The sequence below is a fragment of the Dreissena polymorpha genome, chromosome 1, assembly GCF_020536995.1.
Source record: "Dreissena polymorpha isolate Duluth1 chromosome 1, UMN_Dpol_1.0, whole genome shotgun sequence".
Taxonomy (NCBI): domain Eukaryota; kingdom Metazoa; phylum Mollusca; class Bivalvia; order Myida; family Dreissenidae; genus Dreissena; species Dreissena polymorpha.
The window spans coordinates 48,995,933-49,017,793 of record NC_068355.1 but is presented as its reverse complement, the minus strand read 5'-3'; the positions used below and the strand labels follow the sequence as shown (position 1 = coordinate 49,017,793).

At 35.4% G+C, this 21,861-nt stretch overlaps 1 protein-coding gene across 5 annotated transcripts in view; it reads right to left on the bottom strand.

Moving 5' to 3' along the window:
- The window catches only part of LOC127879848 (cilia- and flagella-associated protein 100-like), a 33,016-nt gene that overhangs the window by 7,383 nt on the left and 3,772 nt on the right, over positions 1-21,861 (bottom strand). For 4 of the 5 annotated variants that reach the window (XR_008049297.1, XM_052426920.1, XM_052426912.1 and 1 more), the window contains exons 3-14: positions 21,756-21,839; positions 21,492-21,583; positions 14,895-15,075; positions 13,239-13,306; positions 12,159-12,322; positions 11,669-11,825; positions 11,201-11,388; positions 9,456-9,516; positions 7,692-7,754; positions 6,231-6,382; positions 1,811-1,909; positions 1,252-1,368 (exon numbers count right to left, since the gene is read on the bottom strand). Coding sequence is in view for 4 of the 5 variants with exons in the window: in XM_052426920.1 (XP_052282880.1) it covers positions 1,252-1,368; positions 1,811-1,909; positions 6,231-6,382; positions 7,692-7,754; positions 9,456-9,516; positions 11,201-11,388; positions 11,669-11,825; positions 12,159-12,322; positions 13,239-13,306; positions 14,895-15,075; positions 21,492-21,583; positions 21,756-21,839 (1,426 nt within the window). In the remaining variant the exon portion in view is untranslated. The remainder of the gene's footprint in view (positions 1-1,251; positions 1,369-1,810; positions 1,910-6,230; positions 6,383-7,691; positions 7,755-9,455; positions 9,517-11,200; positions 11,389-11,668; positions 11,826-12,158; positions 12,323-13,238; positions 13,307-14,894; positions 15,076-21,491; positions 21,584-21,755; positions 21,840-21,861) is intronic. The other variant, XM_052426932.1, reaches the window with a different exon arrangement.

Sequence of the window (21,861 nt, the reverse complement as noted above, 5' to 3'; positions counted from 1 at the left end):
AATAGCTACACATTCTATACAATGACACTGCCAAACAAGGTACGCTGGCAACATGGAGAAATGTCATTAAAACCATTTGCAAGTTTCAGCTTTTTCAAGAGAGTTTTCAAATTGATCTGTTCATATAAAATACTGATAAACAGGTATTATCAAATTTTCTTCAACACATTATTTTAATATTTCAATTTATTAACTTATAGTATGCTTTACCACTAACTCTTTCAGACATTAATTCATGGCACTTTTCATGGTAAACACTGAAATCTATAAATGTATTTAATATCCATTAAATATTTCCATGCAAACAAACTTTGTCTCCTTGTCACCATTAGCATCTTATGCATTATTTGGCAGCGTAATATTTACAAATGTTATGACAACAGAGGCGGCTAATATGTTTTATCACTCTACTAATATTTGTGTCAAACTATTAGATATGTACTGGAATAATAGATATGCACATGTTCAGGAGCAAATTAAACATGCAATGTATATTGTCCAAATATACTGCAAAATCATTCCTGTTCATGTGACATTAATTTTCTTTAATTTGGTAGGTAGACTGATCAAAGATTTTGAGATCCGACAAACAATTTTTCCTTATGTTTAATTTTTTATAGACCAATTTACCTAAGGAAAGAAAGATATAATTATAATAAGTAATCCACACCCACTTCCTGCATTTGTTTCATTTTCCCTGATTGGAAGAGTTTCTGTGCTTTTATTGGAGAAAAAGGACGAAAAAAAAAAGTTTTAATAAGGGTGTTTTGTAATAACAATGAACCAGATAATTGACATGAGATAAACAAGACCCGCTCCTATTAATACTAATCCACCTTCTACACTGCGGACACATTATATAAACTTTACCTTATTACAAATGCAAATTCCTTTTTTACAAAATCACAAATTAAGTGTCCACAAAATCATAAAAATATTTAAAAAAACATGAAATATCATTCCTATGAATTTGAATGATTTTGCAGTAAACGATGTTGCTCTTTTTGTTAGTTCTTTCACATATTTTGGTATATGAAATGACTAACCAGGACACTTAGTTGCATGAGACATTTGCTCCATAAAAATGAACTTGATAAGGTCAAGACTCAAATCCCCCATAGCATCCTGTACAACAAACACAGTATTTCATATACTCAGCATAACTGTTATATAACATTTCAGCTACTGGCCTTCCGACCACTGTGTGTTTTACAAGGTGGGTGGGGAAAGAGAGCAGATTTGGTCACTAACCTAATGTTTGCCTCATTGTCCCCAATACAGCTGCGGTACACCTCCTCTACTTTCTTGTTCAGCTCTGCTAAATTCTTCTCCTGGTCCTCTTGCTTCCATTCTCCAAATGAAAACATTCTGAAATTGGACAGAAACATCAACAACTTTCAGCATGACTGATTTTCAACAAAACTTCTGCTTGAAGATCACAAGTTAAAGTTTGTAGGGTGTCATGATAAAATGATTGTGAGGACTAGTCCATAATTATGTTGGTCATGTTCAATTAAGCAGCACATGACATCTACTGATGCTTCTTCCCAAGATTTATCCCCAAAGTTGTATGACACCATCAGAAATATGTTTTAATACTTACTACAAACACCTGGTGGGTACTACAATATCCTTTGAGAAAGCATAACAAAACACCTTGCAAACATTAATGAAAATATAAAGAAACTGCAAAATTACAGAAAACCAGTTTTGTTGGGATGAATATAGAAAGATCATCATAGCAATCAAATTCTAGCTCATTTATATAACATTTAAATATGATATGGAGAACTTTGAGTCAAACGTTTACTTGGCTTTGATTTTTAATTCTTCTGCTCTCTTTTCTTCTTTTTTGATCTGTGCATTAAGTTTGTCTATCTGTTCTTTTAATATTGCTGTTTCCTTCTCCCTGAAATGAAAAAAATAACAATAATATTTAAAACAAGAAATATCTTTTAAAAAAAGATACGGCCTTGATTGTGGTTGGAGTTGGTGAAAGATTAAGAGTTCAATTAATGAGATCAAAGATAGCGAATGTCTTTTTCTGTGCAGTTCTTAGCTGCATCACACGCAGTACGGGTTGTTACGTGGAGTTTTCGCGGCTTATTTTACATTATTACATATTGCTGGTCATAAACCTATAGATACAAAACAGAAAACCAAAAGAAGAATGGAAGTGAAATTTAAACATATTAGTCAAACGCCACATGCTTAGTATCTGTATATATTTTACATATTTATACGCGCATTCTTCAAACAAACCTGTTTTAGTGGTTTGTCTGGCATTGCTATTTGATTTGATTATTAACAGTATAGAGAATCATCGCGCTCATGTTTAATACATTAGTCGATATGGTGGCATAATTCTTGTTAAATTAATCAAAAATAATATTTATCATGGTATTGTTGAAAACACATTAAGAATCTATCATTGGCATACCATAATTATATCGCTGAATATCTTCATTTAACATATTTCTGGTCTAAAGAAAATTCCAGTTCACCTAGTTTTCGCAATAGCGTCTATATTATATAACGATTATTTGACTGGCCGCAAACTGACCCTGATATCTTGCTGGTTGGAATTCAATGCATTAAAGTGAGGCCACGCTTCCACTGCTGGAACAACGGCTTGTTTAAAACTTTATACTTTTACGTGTTAAATGTTCAATTTAGAAAGCAATTTAAAATGGTTTGGCCAAAACGAATATCAGGATAGGGAAAGAAGATACTTTTATGAACTTAAATATACTAGTACACAGACAGGAATATGGAAGTAATTACTAAATATGAGAACATAGCCTTTAAGTAAAAACGCTCTGGCGCTGGCAATCCTCTGAAAATAAAAGGTGCACGCACAAACTGTATTGATGTAAAGAGTTGAGTGTAAAACTGTTCTATCTATAAAGCCTTTTCATTAGCAGTGATTTTTTTTACCCAAATTACCGCCGAAATTCGGCTGCTTCCCAATTGCAAAAAACGACGTTTTTTCCAAAAAATCTGACCAAAATTTCCCAAAAAATGACCAAATTTTCCCAATAAAGCCAATAAGATTACAATGTCATTTTGTGTTAATTTCATACGAGTGCCGATCGAGCTTGTCTAGTCGTCGCCGAACAACAACTTACTTAGGTATTGTTCGCGAATGTAGCCGAATACGATTTTACGTTGCTATCCACACATCTCTCTCTATATTGCGGAGGATACCAACGATAGTCGATGTATCCCGATTGTAATTGCCTGGTTTAACACACGTTCAAGATGGTGGCAATCAGACGAGAAATTTGCAATGAGCAGCAAAATTGATAAATAACATTCAAATTAACTACATCTTCACAGTGAATGTGTGGAAATCAGTGTTGGGAAATTGGAGTTAGTCTACTCACAAAGTTAAGGCATTTAAGATGAGTAGCGTTCGAAAAGAAAAAGAGACACACATGATTTGATTGATATGTTATTGGATCTGTGTATAATCAGATTCATATGCATATTCTGATTTATTATGTTTGTCAAGCTGTACAATTTGCTAAAATAGCATGTAACTGAGGATGTCAAGTGCAAGATATTGAAAGGTAAACAAATGAAATATATTATTTTAACTCTATTTAATACATCATTTACACAGCAAGAACACTAAAGAGTGTTTGTTAATATTTGCAAATGTTTTCACCATTATATGATATTTAATTTCAAAAAATGCTGAATTGAATTCATACTCCTAAAGAGGTTATGATTAAATGGTATATTTAAGAATTTATAGATTATTGCAAATTTAATATGCATGTGGAAGCATATTGACTAACTTGTATTCATTGTAAGAAGACATTAAAGCAACACTTTATAATATAAAAATGCTGTCAAACATGAACTTAGCAACTTTAATTCTGTTCTTATAATCATATTTATAATGCTTCCCAATATCATGGTTTATCGCGCTATTTTTCCCAATTTTATGGTTTATCGCGCTAATTTTCCCAATCTAAATGACACAGGCTGTAACAAAAAAAATGCAAAAAAAAATCAGTGATTAGAGATAAAATTGTTTCATGCTGAACACGCAGTACAACAGTGTTACAAAGACGCAGTCATGTTTCCAATGTTCTGGTGATGTTTCCAATGTTCTGGTGGTATGCTCAAATCAGACAATGGAACAAGAAACCGTCGGAGACGGGTGATGCTCCCCAAAGTTTTTTTTGTCACAATATTGCACTATATATTCGGATAAAAGGAAACGTCTTGAGGGCACAGTAGTTGGGGGGACAAGAATATTTTTATATAAAATTTGAAAGGGCCATAACTCTGTAAATCATCCGACCAGAACCCGCTGATAATATGCACATCTCCTCTTGGTAGTGAAGCTTCCCATAAAGTTTCATTGAATTCCGGTCATTAGTTGCTGAGAAATAGCCCGGACAAGAATTGCACTATATGTACAGTTAATGGAAAATTTCAAAGGGCCATAACTCTGTGAAAAATCATCCGACCAGAACCTGCTGATAATATGCACAACTCCTCTTGGTAGTGAAGCTTCCCATAAAATTTCATTGAATTCCGGTCATTAGTTGCTGAGAAATAGCCCGGACAAAAATTGTGCACGGACGGCCACACGGACAGACAAAGCGGTGAGTATATGCTCCCCCCGCTGATAATATGCACATCTCCTCTTGGTAGTGAAGCTTCCCATAAAGTTTCATTGAATTCCGGTCATTAGCTGCCAAGAAATAGCCTGGACAAAAATTGTGCATGGACGGACACACAGATGGACGGATGGAAGGACGGACGGACAGACTAAGCGACGACTATATGCTCTCCCCAAAATTTTTTGGGGGAGCATAATAAATGAAGTGTATTCATTTGTGTCTAGCAGCGGTTTTATTGGACACTTACAAAGGTCAGGTAAGTCAAAAGTGACGTTAAACAGCTACGCCGAAAAATAATGGACCACAGTTTTGTCAAATTGCACAGTTTAAAATAATAACTAAGAAGATGCTGTGTTTAATCTGACCTCTGATTCCTCTGGTGGAAACCTTAATTCACCTGTAGTGGCCGATTTTATTCAATCTTAGCCCAAAATCAGGAAAATGTCATAGATACAATGAGGTCCGGTGATGTGAGTGTGCTGAATGTTGAACAGCACTATCAAGCATTTTAGTATTAAGGTAGTATTGATGGCAAAGGAATAGTCAAGTAGGGTTAACCCTTTCCCACTTAAAAGCAAAGTGAAAATGGCTTTGTGCAAACAGCATAAAACCAGAACAGCCTGCGAGTAACTCGCAGTAACTGTTCAAGTTTTATGCTGTTTGCTGCTCATCAGTATCTAAGGAATGGAAATGATGCCGTAAACACTTAAATCTAGTAAGAAAAGTCTTTTAATTAAATTTAAATTTCTAAGGGACTACAAATGCGTCAAAGTGCGTTTCTGGGTGATAAAGGGTTAACCAAGATGTTTGACCTTCTGAATTACGGTAGTCCTAAATGAGGTCGATGTCAAGGTCAAATAGAACACAGGTGATGTGGGTGTGTTAAAGTGTTCATAGATAATATCCATGCAAGTATCAAAGATTTTGTAGCAAGAAGTATTGATGTTTTCAAAGACCAATATGAGCATCAAAGCTTGGTAGAAAGCATGATTGATGTTATATGCAATAATTTTGTATGTAAGTCATTTGGGGTTAATATTGTATGAACAGACAGGCTAACAGACTAATGGACAAACAAACTGATGGGCAAAAAGACAAGCTTTTGTATGGTGTTTAATGAATGAATCTTAAGGTAATTTTTGTTTTTACTAAGGACTTGTCTGGCTAAAAGCAAATTAAACCCTGCTAAATTAACACTTCCACTCAAACACTAGTTCGTACATTCTGACTTTGGTGAGTTTGATGGCACTACTACTCAAACACTATTTCGTACATTCTGACTTTGGTGATTTTGATGGCACTACTACTCTTACACCAGAGCCTTGTTCTGAGAGAACTGGGCATAATGCATGTGCTAAAAGTGTCGTCCCAGTTTAGCCTGTGCAGTCTGCACAGGCTAATCAGGGACAACACTTTCCACTTTAATGATATTTTCTGTTTAAAGAAAGTCTCTTCTTAGCATAAATCTAGTTTAGGTGGAAAGTGTCGTCCCTTTTTAGCCTGGCCGGACTGCACAGGCTTATCTGGGACGACACTTTACACACATGCATTATGTCCAGTTTTCTTAGAACGCAACTCACTAGTTCGTACATTCTGACTTTGGTGAGTTTGATGGTCTGTTTCATCTCCTCGAGGGCCTCCTCTGTCTCTTGGCTGTTTTGGATCAGGGACAGGTTCTGTTCCTCCAGCTCTGCAAAGATGTTCAGCAGCTGCTGGGGGTCTGTGAAGTGGAGCTCTAGGTCCTAAACATGGGAAAAGAATAATTAACTCTAGCTTGTCAATGATTCAACCAATTCTTCTCATCCCACCCCTTTCTTCCCCTACCTGATGCATTATAGTGTAATATGCAGCACTTTTAAACAATACAATACTATATGTCACGAACAGAGTCATTCACTTTATTATTGTTTAATGAGATTTGCTTTTAACAATGTTGTATATATGGAAAGACAGACTGACAAGACTTACACTATAAACTGTGATTCCAGTATAAATATAAATAGGGTAAGATCAGTTTTAGTATTATCAGTAGCAACGGTTGCAATCTCTTGGACATATATTGTAAAGTTTACTTTTTTTAAATCTATTACTATATACATTTGCACAAATATAATAAATGCAAATAAATTCCAAAAATATGGGTTAGTAAATGACCATTTTTAATCCAAGCACCTTTAATATTAAGTCCATCATACCATAACTTACGATAAATTAGCCAAAAGATAAATCATGTAAGGTTTCAAAGGACTAATTAAAATGCATTTGAGAAGTTCTCGTGACAATCAATGATATAAACACAATGTAGTTAACATGCAGAAATATATGTTAAGATTTATATTCATATTAGCCAAGCTCTGGAAAAACAGGGTTTAATGCATGTGTGTAAAGTATCATCCCAGATTAGCCATTGCAGTCTGCACAGGCTATTCATGGACAACTCTTTCCCCTTTAATGATTTTTTTTCCTTTAAAGGAAGAATTTTCTTAACAGAAATCAACACAAGGCAGAGTGTTGTCCTAGATTAGCCTGTGCAGATATAACAGACTTATCTGGGACTTCACTTTACACGTATGTATTAAGCCCAGTTTTCCCACAGCGTGGCTTATATGTAAAGTTTGAGACAAGTTTGCTTTGCTTGAATAATACAATCATATCACATGCAACATCACAACATACCAAAGTATATGCAAAACATGCTAGACAACTTAAGCTGCTTAATCATTTACAAGCATGTATGCAATTCCTTATGTATTAGATCATTTTAAAAGGTTGAGCACCAGAAAGCAAAAGTGTTACCCTGAATTCTCAAATCTTTATAGATCTATATAATGACTGACTGGTATTCAAGCCATTCTATAGTACTTGTTCAAATATTAAGTTCATTTAAGTTTATACAAACTCTTCATTGCCAACACTAATATATGATATAAAATTTACCCCAAACAGTAAGTTTCTTTAAACATGAACAGTTAACAACAATGAACAACATCAAAGTGTTCAATAAACTTGTCAACATTATAGATAATTCAAACTTTATAACAAGTCTTTGACCTCCATGTTTTCCAGTGACATATGGTAGGCCAGCGCACCTGACATTTTAGCAGAGCTGAAGACCTGTCACAACAATGAGTCTAACATGATTCTTGCTTATTTCAAAAGACAAAGAATAAATGTAATAGCTCTGATTTTGGGAAAACAATTTAAAATTTAAAAAAAATGTCTCAAATTGCGTATTTTATTAAGTCGTATTAACAGTTTTAAAGCTGTTAGTGTTGTTTACATGTCTTTTTTTCACATACAATTTTCATATAAAGAATGTCAAATTAAAACAATTTTCACATTATTGCAATTTGAACAAGAGCTGTCTCCATAGGAGGACATATGCCCCTAATAAACGCTTTGATAGAAATTAAGAGTATTTTTCGAAACCTAAACACATTTTCTGAAACCAAAACGCGGACCCTAAGTTCAAGGTCAAGGTCAAAGGGGTCAAAATTTGTAAGTGTATGGAAAGGCCTTGTCCATAAACACATGCAAACCAAACATGAATGTCGCATCTGAAGAGACATAGATGTTATGAGCATTTTTCGAAACCTAAATGCAAAGTGTGACGGACAGACAGACAGACGGACGGACAGTAAAATCATTATATGCCATCCTTTGGGGGCATAAAAAGTGAGCTTAAGGTAATCCTGTTGAAACAAACTTCACTACATATTCAGTAAAATACGGCCTTGTGTGAAACAACCCAATTAATATAAATATTATTGGTTTATAAACATCTATCATTCTGATGTATGACTTTAAAAAGAACATCCTTGTGGTTGAATTCCTGTATATCAGAACGCTATGTTCTTATTGATTGGGCTGAAAAATGGTCTTCTATAACTAAATGACTTTAAGTGAAATGCAGCAGCAGATTTTTTTTTTCATTATTTGATAAATGACTGGGAAAAATTGGTACAGAAATTTAATATGTGTACTCTAACAACATCACATTATTGTCATTTTTAACTCAACAATTAGTGCAAATAAGTGACTAAAAATAAAACAAAATTGCTTGTGTGTTGTATTGACATGAGGACATAGATCAGAGTTATTCAGCAAACCAAGTCACTGTTATCACTGTCAGTCTCTGCAACATCTTCGGATTCCTTCGGAAAAACAGCTCAGTGTGTATTCATATGACCAGCATCATGCAAAAATGGGTCTTATGCCGTATGCAGCCGGCAAAGCTCCCGACCAACCTGCGCATTCGCAGTCTGGCAAGGAGCTACCCTGTCCGCTATAAAGTCATGCAAGGTTTTGTGGCCTCATAAGCTGGCACAGTCTTCTGACCAGACCACACTGGCAACATATGGCATAAGATTCACATTTGCATGCATATATTATAATGATCATATCATGTCTGCAAAAGGTATCAAAGCAATTTAGACTCATTTTATCAAAGCATGTAGAAAACAAACAAGCTATCTTTACAGTATACCCTTGTGTTGTACAAGTAGGTTTATAACAGCGTAATTAAAACATCATTCACATTCCTTTCAAGCCAACCACCCTTAGAAACCATAAAATACCACACATCAAAATCCTAGGATGGTAACAGAATGGTGACAATATTTATACATAGTAACAGGACTTAACTCAGAAATAAAGCTTAGCATGCATATACACATTTTCAAATTATGGTGCAAAAGTTTAATGAAAAAGTTGATGATTTACATAATTGCGTAGATTTTAAAAGTCCACTGTCTCCTGATTTACAGTAGATTTTATGCGGAGACTCAAATTAGTAATGAAATGTAGGGTATTTACCTCATCACTGTCATCATCAGATTCTGTTACAGTGGAAACCGTGCTCTCCTGCTCACCAGTTCTTAAAATTAAAATTAAAATCAATTAATGTAATGGAACTTGACAGAATATTTGTGAACCAGACCTTGCATGCAGGAATACAAACAGTGTTTTAGGTGAAAAGAATTGTTGCTCAGCAGACAGATTAAAAACACTAAATAAAATGTTAATGTGAAGTTCATCCAATAAATACTGGATTGGCAGTCATAATTAGGGAATGTGCATCAAACAGTTATAATACCCGCAACAGAACAATGATATATTTACCCATAATAGATGACCGAATATTAAATCAAAGCTCAAACTGTACGGTTTCAAAAAGCATTGTTTATATGAGCCAATTCCTGGGAATACTGGGCTTAATGTATATATGTACAGGCTAATCAGAAACAACATTTTCTGTCTTAACTTGATTTTTGTTTAGAAAAGAATTCCTTTAATGAAAAATGCTATTAAAGCAAAAAGCACTCAACAGGCTTATCTGATACTACACCGCGCACATGCAGTAATACTACACCGCGCACATGTAGTAATACTACACCGCGCACATGCAGTAATACTACACCGCGCACATGCAGTAATACTACACCGCGCACAAGCAGTAATACTACACCGCGCACATGCAGTAATACTACACCGCGCACATGCAGTAATACTACACCGCGCACATGCAGTAATACTACACCGTGCACATGCAGTAATACTACACCGCGCACATGCAGTAATACTACACCGTGCACATGCAGTAATACTACACCGCGCACATGCAGTAATACTACACCGCGCACATGCAGTAATACTTCACCGCGCACATGCAGTAATACTACACCGCGCACATGCAGTAATACTACACCGCGCACATGCAGTAATACTACACCGCGCACATGCAGTAATACTACACCGCGCACATGCAGTAATACTACACCGTGCACATGCAGTAATACTACACCGCGCACATGCAGTAATACTACACCGCGCACATGCAGGAATACTACATCGCGCACATGCAGTAATACTACATCGCGCACATGCAGTAATACTACACCGCGCACATGCAGTAATACTACACCGCGCACATGCAGTAATACTACACCGCGCACATGCAGTAATACTACACCGCGCACATGCAGTAATACTACACCGCGCACATGCAGTAATACTACACCGCGCACATGCAGTAATACTACACCGCGCACATGCAGTAATACTACACCGCGCACATGCAGTAATACTACACCGCGCACATGCAGTAATACTACACCGCGCACATGCAGTAATACTACACCGCGCACATGCACTAATACTACACCGCGCACATGCAGTAATACTACCGCGCACATGCAGTAATACTACACCGCGCACATGCAGTAATACTTCACCGCGCACATGCAGTAATACTACACCGCGCACATGCAGTAATACTACACCGTGCACATGCAGTAATACTACACCGCGCACATGCAGTAATACTACACGGCGCACATGCAGTAATACTACACCGCGCACATGCAGTAATACTACACTGCGCACATGCAGTAATACTACACCGCGCACATGCAGCAATACTACACCGCGCACATGCAGTAATACTACACCGCGCACATGCAGTAATACTACACCACGCACATGCAGTAATACTACACCGCGCACATGCAGTAAGTCCAGTTTTCACAGAATGCTGCTCATAGCAAGATAAAGTAACACACCTTTTGGAGGCGGAGGCTTTTTTTGCCAGTTCTGCAGCCCCTTTTGCAGGACGTTTTCTCCCTCGGCTGTCAGGCTTCTCAGGAACCAGATCCGATGTCGTGCGTTGTGCCAGTCTTTCCCTCTCCCTGAGTCTCCTTCGATCCTCACGCTTCTTTGCTTTTCTTTCATCCATTTCTTTCTTAATTTCCTGTTTACATTTGGTGTTATGGTACATAAATAAACAAGTTACCGTTATTAATAAGCAAATTGAGTGGAGGAAAACTATTTTTTATTTTGTTTTTTATATTCTTGGTACGTATTTTGTTTTAACTTTATGTACAATATAGTAAGCAAAGGTGACAGACTATTGAAAGAACTGTTTTGCTCAATCTTATCAACAGTAGTCAGTAATTACATGGCTAATATATAGTAATGATTTGCTTCGAAAAGCTTCACGCATAAAATGTTCAAGAACAATATATACGTACAGGAGGAGTAAGATTCTCCAGAAAACTTCTGTACAACTGGTACTCTTTGAGCTGGTCTTCATACTTGGAGATTTCTGACTTTATGGACATCATTTCTGCATTTTGTCTCTTAATCTCTTGTACTTTCTCCAACTTTGCTTTTGTTTCTGTTTCAGCTCTGTCAATCATGTACAAAAACATGTTTAATCGGACTTCCTCATTTGACATTTAACAACAAAGAGCTATTCCAGGTAATGAAGGTAAATGTCAAGGATTAAATGAGGTCAGATGAGGTGGGTGTGATAAGAGTTCAAGTAGATAACATCCATGGAAGTATCAAACCTTTGTATAAAGCATTCTTGCTGTTATAATAAAAATGTAATTTAATGTTAACCATGTAGGGACGGACAGGTGGAAAAACTTGAAATGGACAGGCCATGCCTCTCTGCATCAGTATACATGTATATTGGGTGCATAAAAACTAAATCACAACAAACAAAACGTCATATACATTCTCATGGCCTCCACTGAGTTGTTGTCGTTTTCCTTTAAGAACTCATCAAACATGGCTGCGTCCTCCTCCAGATACTGCTCTGCGAGTTCCAGCTTGCGCTCCTCAGCCTGCGCAATCTCCTCGAGCTTCTGGGTCTCGTCTCTCTTCACACCCAGGGAATACTGGAACACGTATGGAAAATATGGATAGAAGCAAAATGGGTATACTGGAACACATATGGAGAATAGGAATACTGAAACACATATGGAGAATAGGAAAAGAAGCAAATAGGAATACTGGAACATATATGGAGAAAAGGAAAAGAAGCAAATAGGAATACTGAAACACATATGGAGAATAGGAAAAGAAGCAAATAGGAATACTGGAACACATATGGAGAATAGGAAAAGAAGCAAATAGGAATACTGGAACACATATGGAGAATAGGAAAAGAAGCAAATAGGAATACTGGAACACATGTGGGGAATATGGAGAAGCAAATAGGAATACTGGAACACATATGGAGAATAGGAAAAGAAGCAAATAGGAATACTGGAACACCTGTGGAGAATAGGAAAAGAAGCAAATAGGAATACTGGAACACATGTGGAGAATAGGAATACCTAATAGAAGCAAATGGGAAGTGGAACACCTATGAGAATAGCCATTTTAGAAAAACAGGAATACTGGAACAGGCATGAATATAAAAAATAGAAGTAAAATAGGAATACTGGAACATGAACGGATAATAGGCATAGAAGCAAAATGGGGATACTAGAACACATGTGTGGAATTGGAAAAGCATCAAAATAGGAATAGTGAACCATGTATGTAGAAAAGGTGTAGAAGAAAAGTATAATAACTGTGTCCTGACTATACCAATTTGGCTGTGTCATCCCCAAAAATTGTTGGAGTGTTTGACTGTATTTGCTGGACATGATTAATATTATGGATCAAATGAGGTTGAACAGGACTGTATCAGGCTTGGTTTTCAGTTTATTCCAAGATTTTAATTACTACAAGTTTTAAAACAAAGCAACAACTACTATAGGATAAATTATTTTGCTAAGTAAACAGTAAATAGGCCAACAAAATTACCTGGACTAGAAACATTTCCCTCTTTTTGGCAATGTACTCCGCGAGTGACTCTTTCTCCACATGGCGATCTAGAATATCAGAATATACAATGTTACTAGGATATACATTTATTATATACCTGTTTTATGCATTTAACAAAATACAGGTTGTATCAATTGTTGAAATAAAAAATCCCGTATTATGCTACTCGCTGTTTCCAATTCCGTATTACCATACTAGCCGGACTACTTCGACCCATTTTATGACGTCACATTACACACAGAAAAATGAATATTTAATATTACGAAATATATTACGTAGTACATCGTGTGACATCATTTTGTGACGAAACACAATAGTTTTATCTAAACTCTATGGAATTTAAGGACATGTCGGACGTGGTGTTTTTTAACAGTAAACTATTTGTTAAAAACATTGAACAAATTCAAAACGTGTTTTGGAGTGTGTGTTTATCATGCATAAATGTATATTTCGATAGGAATACAATAAAATAGTGTGGTTTAAACTTAGTTTCGATAAAGACATGGAAGATGTCCGCCTCCGCCTCTCGTTTGATACGTCATCACACATGCCACTCGAGTGATACAAACTCTTGGAACAAATGACTAGCGTAATATTCCGTATGTATTAGTAAAATACTGAATATATGCACTCAAAGTTCATCAATGTAATTCAAATCATTTTTTAGGACATCAAGCATGGTTTTCATAGTAACAGTAATTCTGTTACATTGTATCTAATTGGTGTATGTAATGTATGTATGCTAATAAAACAAAATCCATAGACTCTGTGCTGTCGTTGTGAAGGTTATGCATAGCAGCATGGTATTGAAACTGTAAAAGATAGAAAGGTGCTATCAAGTGTTGCAAAGTAATGGAACGAGCAGTTGTTTTGGGTGAATACGCTTTATAATACATACATTTTTGTCACAAATTTGGAAAATGGAAAGACAATGCAGGTGCATATTAAGTATACTTTTTTGTGGTACAGTCAACTCGCCAATAGGGGGTCACACCAATAGGGGGTCACTATCACGTATTTCATGAAAAAGTATAATAAAATCAAAAACAATTGTTGCATAGTGTGTCCCTTGGATAAATGTACAATTTTACAAATTTGTGAAAAGATGCTCAAACTGTTGATTTGACAAGGGAGATAATGCTGTAAACAGTGATCCTTTATTGGCGATACTGAGTGATTTCGTGTACATCATTTCATTATAGGTAATGTTTATTTATTTTCAATGAAACCTTTTTAAAACTGAAATATGGTTAAATGACAGCATTATAAACTGTTTATTTTTTATTTTTTGTGATCATATGATATTTTTTCATTGTCGTACTTTCATTGGTCATTTTTGCAAAAAATCAGAAGTGTACTGCGGCAAAATAATAATACAGAAAAATGATATACTAGTATGTATTTTTACATCTTGTCATATATACACAAAAGCAAAAAGACCACAATTCTAACGGAAATAGTTAACGTTTTTTGGCATGTGATTCTCTATTGGCAAGTTGATAGTAAGTTTTTTTTCAAATTTCCAACAGATGGGAACATGGCATTCTTAAATTGCTAGCAAAAGATACATAATTTTTAATTTTACCTACGCTGAATGAGCTTAAAAGCTGACTGTGCATGATAAGTGATACTGACCTCTAGTGACAGCAATTGTGAACTGTGGATCATCCTTCACAGCCACAGCTTTATCTGTATCTTCCTCCTCTTTTTCATCATCTGAATCTGTGGGTTTGATCATCTGGGCTGTTTTAAAATTGACTTTTGCTGCATACGTGGTCTTTTCGTGAACTTTCAGGTCACGTTGTTTCAAACGATCCTGTGTTTGAAGAACATTCAAAGTTTTTCAAAGAATTAGTTGTAGAATGCAGCTTTTTTAATGTTTGTGTTTGATACTCTGTGGTGGTTTAATGGTTTCATTCAGGAAGATATATAGCTTTTAAAAGTGTGATAAAAAGATAGAATTCTTAAAAAAAAAGAAAAGAAAATACATTAACAAACTAAGCTAACATGTTAATACATTGATTGGTGTGTAACCTTGATAAGATGGCTGCGTGTTTCTATGCTCGTCAAAAATTGGACAATTTATATTAATTTAAGTGCGAAAATAACAATGGGGATTAGCATTGACCAGTGGAGGGTCAAAATAGGATGTTTTTCACAATCGAAGAAGTCTGTTTTTAAGCATGACATGTTGTGTGTGCATGTTGGGAGTAATTTTAAACTCGCCTTTCGGTTAACCACGTGCTTTTTGTCGTTGCTGCTTATTTGCGGAGATGTTGAGAGCAACCCGGGACCTCCAAAATCTGACAGTTCACGTAAAACAACATCATCGCAAAACAGGGTTTTCGATCGCGGAGGCCAACATGAGAATCCAACAACGACCCCTCAGCCCACCAGGCCAGGGACGGGCGCCGCTCAATGGAACCAGGGTGTCGTGACACGCCAGATGTCGATATCTACATATACCACGCCGCAAAACCAACATAGACAGCCAAACCAGCCTGCCTCTCCTGTCCATGGTCATCATCAGACCCAGAATTTGGATCCCCAGGGTCAACGTGACCTTCCAGCTCGAGTGGCATGGGCACATGATCATGTTACATCTAATGCAGCTACTACCACATTTGATCACAATCAGAGTACGGAAGGTATGTTTGACTTTTTAAGAATTATGAAGCAAGACTTGACTCAACAAAATATTACAGTTTCGACGGAAATCGGCAATATTAACTCGAAACTAGACTCAGTTTTATCAACTGTGAATGAGTTGAAGTCTGACAATGAAAAACTAAAACAAGACAATATCTCTCTTCATCATGAAATATCTCAAATGAAAAGCAAACTAGACCAGTATGAAAGTCAGTCGCGTAGAAACAATTTGAGATTTAATGGTATCAGTGGCAATATTAACGAGCAATGGAGTGTAACTGAAGAAAAACTTCGAAATTTTTTAAAAACAACCTTGAACTTTGGAGACGAAGCGGACCAAATTGATATTGACCGTGCTCACCGGATTAAATCGAATGACGGCAATACGTGTACAATTATAGCCCGTTTTGTGCGCTTCAAAGACTGTCAATCAATTATGACTAAAGCCTCGAGTGTACTAAAATCGTTCACAAACCCTAAGTACTCTGTACAACAAGACTACACAGACCGTGTAAAACGACACAGAAGAATACTCGGGGAACGCATGGTACGTGAACGCAACAATGGGCATTACGCATCAATTCGATACGACAAGTTGTTTGTAAATGACACTATCTATAGATACGATGATAACACAGACCAAATTGTTTACGTTGGGAAACGCTCTAAACCACGTGCATTCCAGCATCAAGGGGGTGAGAAAAACCGCACCGATGATGAGCAGCGATTGGTCGGATCTCAACATGTGAACAGTGAACACGATGACGACCGGTCACATGGTAACGCTCAGTCAATCAATGGAGCTACGCTAAATCACGAAGCGAACAGGCATTCCGATGACTCTCTCTCCGAATAGGGACTAGGTCAAGGTCCTAATACGAACATTGTTTATAAACATGCTAGCGTTAAGGTTATTTCATGGAACATATGTGGATTAAACAAATATTTTGAAAATGCCGAGGTCACTAAGTTTTTAAGTTCATTTGATATAATACATATTTGTGAAACTTGGGCTAAATATGTTGGGGATTTTAATGACTTTATAAAATCGTATGTTCATTACGACTCTGTGAGAAAGATGAAAAATAATGCTATTAGAAATAGTGGGGGAATTAGTGTCTATATAAGTAGTAAATTACATAAGCAAGTACCTATTCGACGAATTTATGAACAATTTGAAAACTGTGTTATTTTGTACTGTGAATACTCTACCTTGTATGATTGTGAGGATATTATAATGTACTTTACGTATGTATCTCCTGAAGGATCATGCTACTATAATGATCAAGATGAGAAGAATGGCATATCTCAAATGTATGATAATTTAGAAACTATAACTTATGATTATCCACAAGCATTGTTGTACATTGCAGGTGATTTGAATTCAAGATGTAAAGATTTTTTGGATTATATTCCGTTTGATGATCTCTTTTACATTTTTGGTAATATAGACTATGATGGAAGCACATTTGATATCCCACGCAATAATAAGGATAATATACGTGGTAATAATTATGGTAAATCCCTGGTAAATCTATGTTACATATTTGACATACACATTCTCAATGGCCGCTTCCCTGGTGATAGATGTGGTGAATTTACATGTTTTTCAAATGATGGCGCAAGTGTCATTGACTATATGATTGCTTCATCGTTACTTTTTCAATACATTAAAGACTTCAAAGTTATAGACAGGGACGATTCAGATCATTTTCCGGTTTCTTGTGTATTTGAGCTTCCATACAGGTCAAATACTATTGTAAATAATATTAATGATTATCCACTTAACACATGGAAGAAATTTCGATGGCGTAATTCGTTATGTGACGAGTTTGTACTAACGTTAAGGGACTTATTACAGAATCGGTATAACACTTTGCTTGATACCATAGATTCTAATGTTAATTCTGCGGTAGATCTGATTACAGCTATATATCAGGATGCCGGTAAATGTATGCTGGTTAATTTTCGGTATTTTTCATCACAACCACCTTGGTGGGATGACGAGTGCGACTATTTAAAGTCGGTTAAATATATCGCCCTTCGTAAATTTCGTAGCTCCAATTTAGAGTCAGATCTCAGATTGTTTAAAGATAAACGAAACAATTTTAAGAATCACTGTAGGTCAAAAGTATACGAATATCAAAGGTTAAACCGCCAAAAACTAGTTAATTGTAGTAATAATCATACAATGTTTTGGAAACTTTTAAAGAAAAGTAAACCAGCCAAACCAATTGATTCTAGTATCTCAAAAATAGAATGGTTACAATATTTCAGTGGCCTTTTATTCGATGAAAACTCTATTGTTATTGATTCCACTGTTGGAAATGACCATGCTTATTCTGATGATACGGCGAATTCACTTAATGATCCTTTCACTTTGCAAGAAATTGAATGGTCAATATCCAAATTAATAAATGGTAAAAGTTGTGGTCTGGACGGAATTCCATCTGAATTTTACAAGTGTTCAAAAACGGATATTTCTCCAATAATGTTGTTGTTGTTTAATAAAATATTAGACACTGGTAACTTTCCCGAGTCGTGGGGTCAAAGTATCATTACACCGATTCATAAGTCAGGTCCAAGTAATAACCCTGCTAACTATCGTGGTATATCTATTACGAATATTCTATATAAAATATTCTCTGGAATAATTAATAAGAGATTGTATGACTGGGCAGAAGAAAATAATAAGATTGATGAATCTCAAGCAGGTTTCCGTTTAGGATATTCGGCAGTTGATAATGTCTTTTGTTTACAGGCTATGATCCAAAAATATCTTTCAAAACGGGGTGGCCGATTCTATTGTTTGTACGTTGACTTCCGTAAAGCCTTTGATAAAGTTAACCATGTCAAACTATTTTCATCGTTAGAGAAGAAAGGAGTTTTTGGAAAGTTCCTCAGAGTTCTTAAATCTATGTATTCATGCTTGACTTCTCGTGTAAAAGTCTCAAAAGATGTTACAGATGCGTTTCCCTGTAATATTGGAACCAGGCAGGGAGACAAATCGAGTTCGACTATTTTTGCGCTATTTATAGATGAGTTATCGTCACTTTTAAGGATTAAATGTGAAACTGGTATTTTCATAACTAATGATATCCCAGATATTTTATGTCTAATGTTTGCAGACGATGTCGCCAACTGTGCCGAGACCGCCATTAAGTTACAACAACAAATTAACATTGTTGATCAGTTTTGTACTGATACTGGTATGGAAATTAATCTGGATAAGACCGAAATTACTGTATTTCGCAATGGTGGTCCCCTCCGGAGATATGAATCTTGGTTCTTCCGCGGACAACAACTTAACGTTACTCCTGTATACAAGTACATGGGGTTATTGTTGACTCCAAAGTTAAGCTGGAGCTCAGCCCATGATAAACTAGCTTCCCAAGCGCAAAAGGCAATATTTGCTATACGAAATTATCAGAAACCATTTGGGTTTTTTCCTGCAAAGGATTTATTTAAAATATTTGACACTATGGTAAAGCCAATATTATGTTATGGTTCCCAGATATGGGGTAACGAGTACAGCCCAGCTATTGAATTTGTCCATAATATGTTTTGTAAAAAATTATTACATGTTCGTAAAACTACCAATACTTGCATGGTTTTGGGGGAATGTGGAAGACTCCCATTATGTATTACTTATTTTACCAATTGTATCAGGTACTGGTGTAAACTATTGACTATGACATCTGATAGATACCCTAGGCAATGTTATATTATGCTTAAATCAATAGATGATGCTGGAAGAATTTGTTGGGCGACCAAAGTAAAATCTATACTTTTCACATACGGTTTTGGATATGTGTGGATATCACAAGAAATTGGTGATTGTGATATGTTTATCAATGTTTTTAGAAATAGATTGATTGACTGTTTTACTCAAAACTGGCATGACACCGTGAGTAACTCAAGTCGTTGTCACCATTATAGTCATTTTAAAACCCTACTTAATATTGAGCGATATTTGATAATAGAAATGCCAACCAAACACAAAATAGCCTATGCTAAATTTAGATGTTCAAACCATAAACTACAAGTTGAAACTGGCAGACATCTGAATATTACTTTCCAGAATCGCGTGTGTAATGTTTGTTCACAAATTAATATTAATATGACATTTGTGGATTGTGAATATCATGCATTTTTCCATTGTACTAAATATACAAGTATTAGAAATCAGTTTCTGTTCAACTGGTATAACTCTGGTACTGACCTGAATAACTTCTATGACTTATTGTCAACGAATGATTTTGAAACTATTAGAAAATTAGCAGTGTATATTTTCTATCTTATGAATTCTATAAAAGACTAGATACATGTATCAACTTTTACTTCAATACAATAATAGTGTGACACAATTCTGCAGTCTCTGTATATTACATGATATGTATGTAAAAAATACGCAGTGTATGCTTTCTATCTTATGAATTCTAGAAAAGACTAGATACATGTATTAACATGTACATCTGTACAATATTGCAATGACACAACGTGATAATTTCTGTATATTACATGGTATGTTTGTGGAAAATTTGCAATGTATATTCTCTATCTTGTAAATTCTAGAAAAGACTAGATACATGTATTAACATGTACATCTGTACAATATTGCAATGACACAACGTGATAATTTCTGTATATTACATGGTATGTTTGTGGAAAATTTGCAATGTATGTTCTCTACCTTGTAATTTCTAGAAAATACTAGATATACATACATGTATTAACTTTTGCATCTGAACAATATTGCTGTGGCATAGCTTTGCAATTTCTTTATGTTACATGGTGTGTATGTAGAAAATCTGTGGTGTATTTTTTCTGTCTTACGAGTTCTGTAAAAGATTAGAGACTTTAATATTGTCTGTATACTATCACTATGACGTAACTTTGTAATTTCTATATATTACAGGATATGTATGTAGAAAATCTGCAGTGTATGTTTTCGTTCCTATGAATTCTTGAAAAGGGACTAGATACATGTGCTAACATTTACATCTGAATAATACCACTAACACACAACTAACTGTACATTGAATGATATGTATTTTGGGCCGGAGGCCTCTGTTTCTTTAATAAAATGTTGACTTGAAAAAAAAAAAAAAAAAAAAACTACAAGTACTAGTATGTTGGCATTAAATACAAATCTCCATCATTTACAGGAAACAAGTGTGATTATGCCTTATTCATATACATTGACTGCAATTAGTGAAAATTAAATCTATTTCACTCTTTTGTAGTGAAAATAAAAATATACAGCAAATGTTATTTTCTCTTTGTTAATGTAGATTTACACTCTCATCAAAATTTTCAAAATCAAGCCTATTATAATCTTTACAACACTGTTGACATTATTACTTTTCACTTTTGTATAGTTATATTGTTTGCATACAAGGTCAACAGGTTTATTTATGCCATAACTGCCTTTCAGTGGAAAAGTGTTACATGGATTGTTGCAACACAATTTCAAAATGGAAACTAAATTCACTAACATATTTATTTGTATAAGATTGTTATAGGCTAATTTATACAGTTAATTGTCAACTCCATTTTTCCCTGCTCTAACTACCCACTTACCTGTTTCTTTCTCTGACGCTCCTTGTCCCTCATTAAGAAGATATCACTGTCTGGAGGCATCTTGAAAGGGTTTCCAGTCACCCCTGCGTCATCTAAATAGAAGAAAGTGACAAGAAATAACCATCATTGTAAGTTGCAACTTGTATCATGTAGATTATTTTAAATACAATTTTTGTATAATTATCAGTCTCAGAATCACTTAACAATAATCTTAACCTGTGCACAAACAAATACAAATACTAAACAAATCTAAACAAATATTACCAGTGAGAACTGAATGGTTGGAGCTAGACTTGGCTGAGTTAGGAAATGTAACTCTTCCAGACTGTCGTGATTGGTTGTCTTGTCCTGGAAATAACATTCACACAAG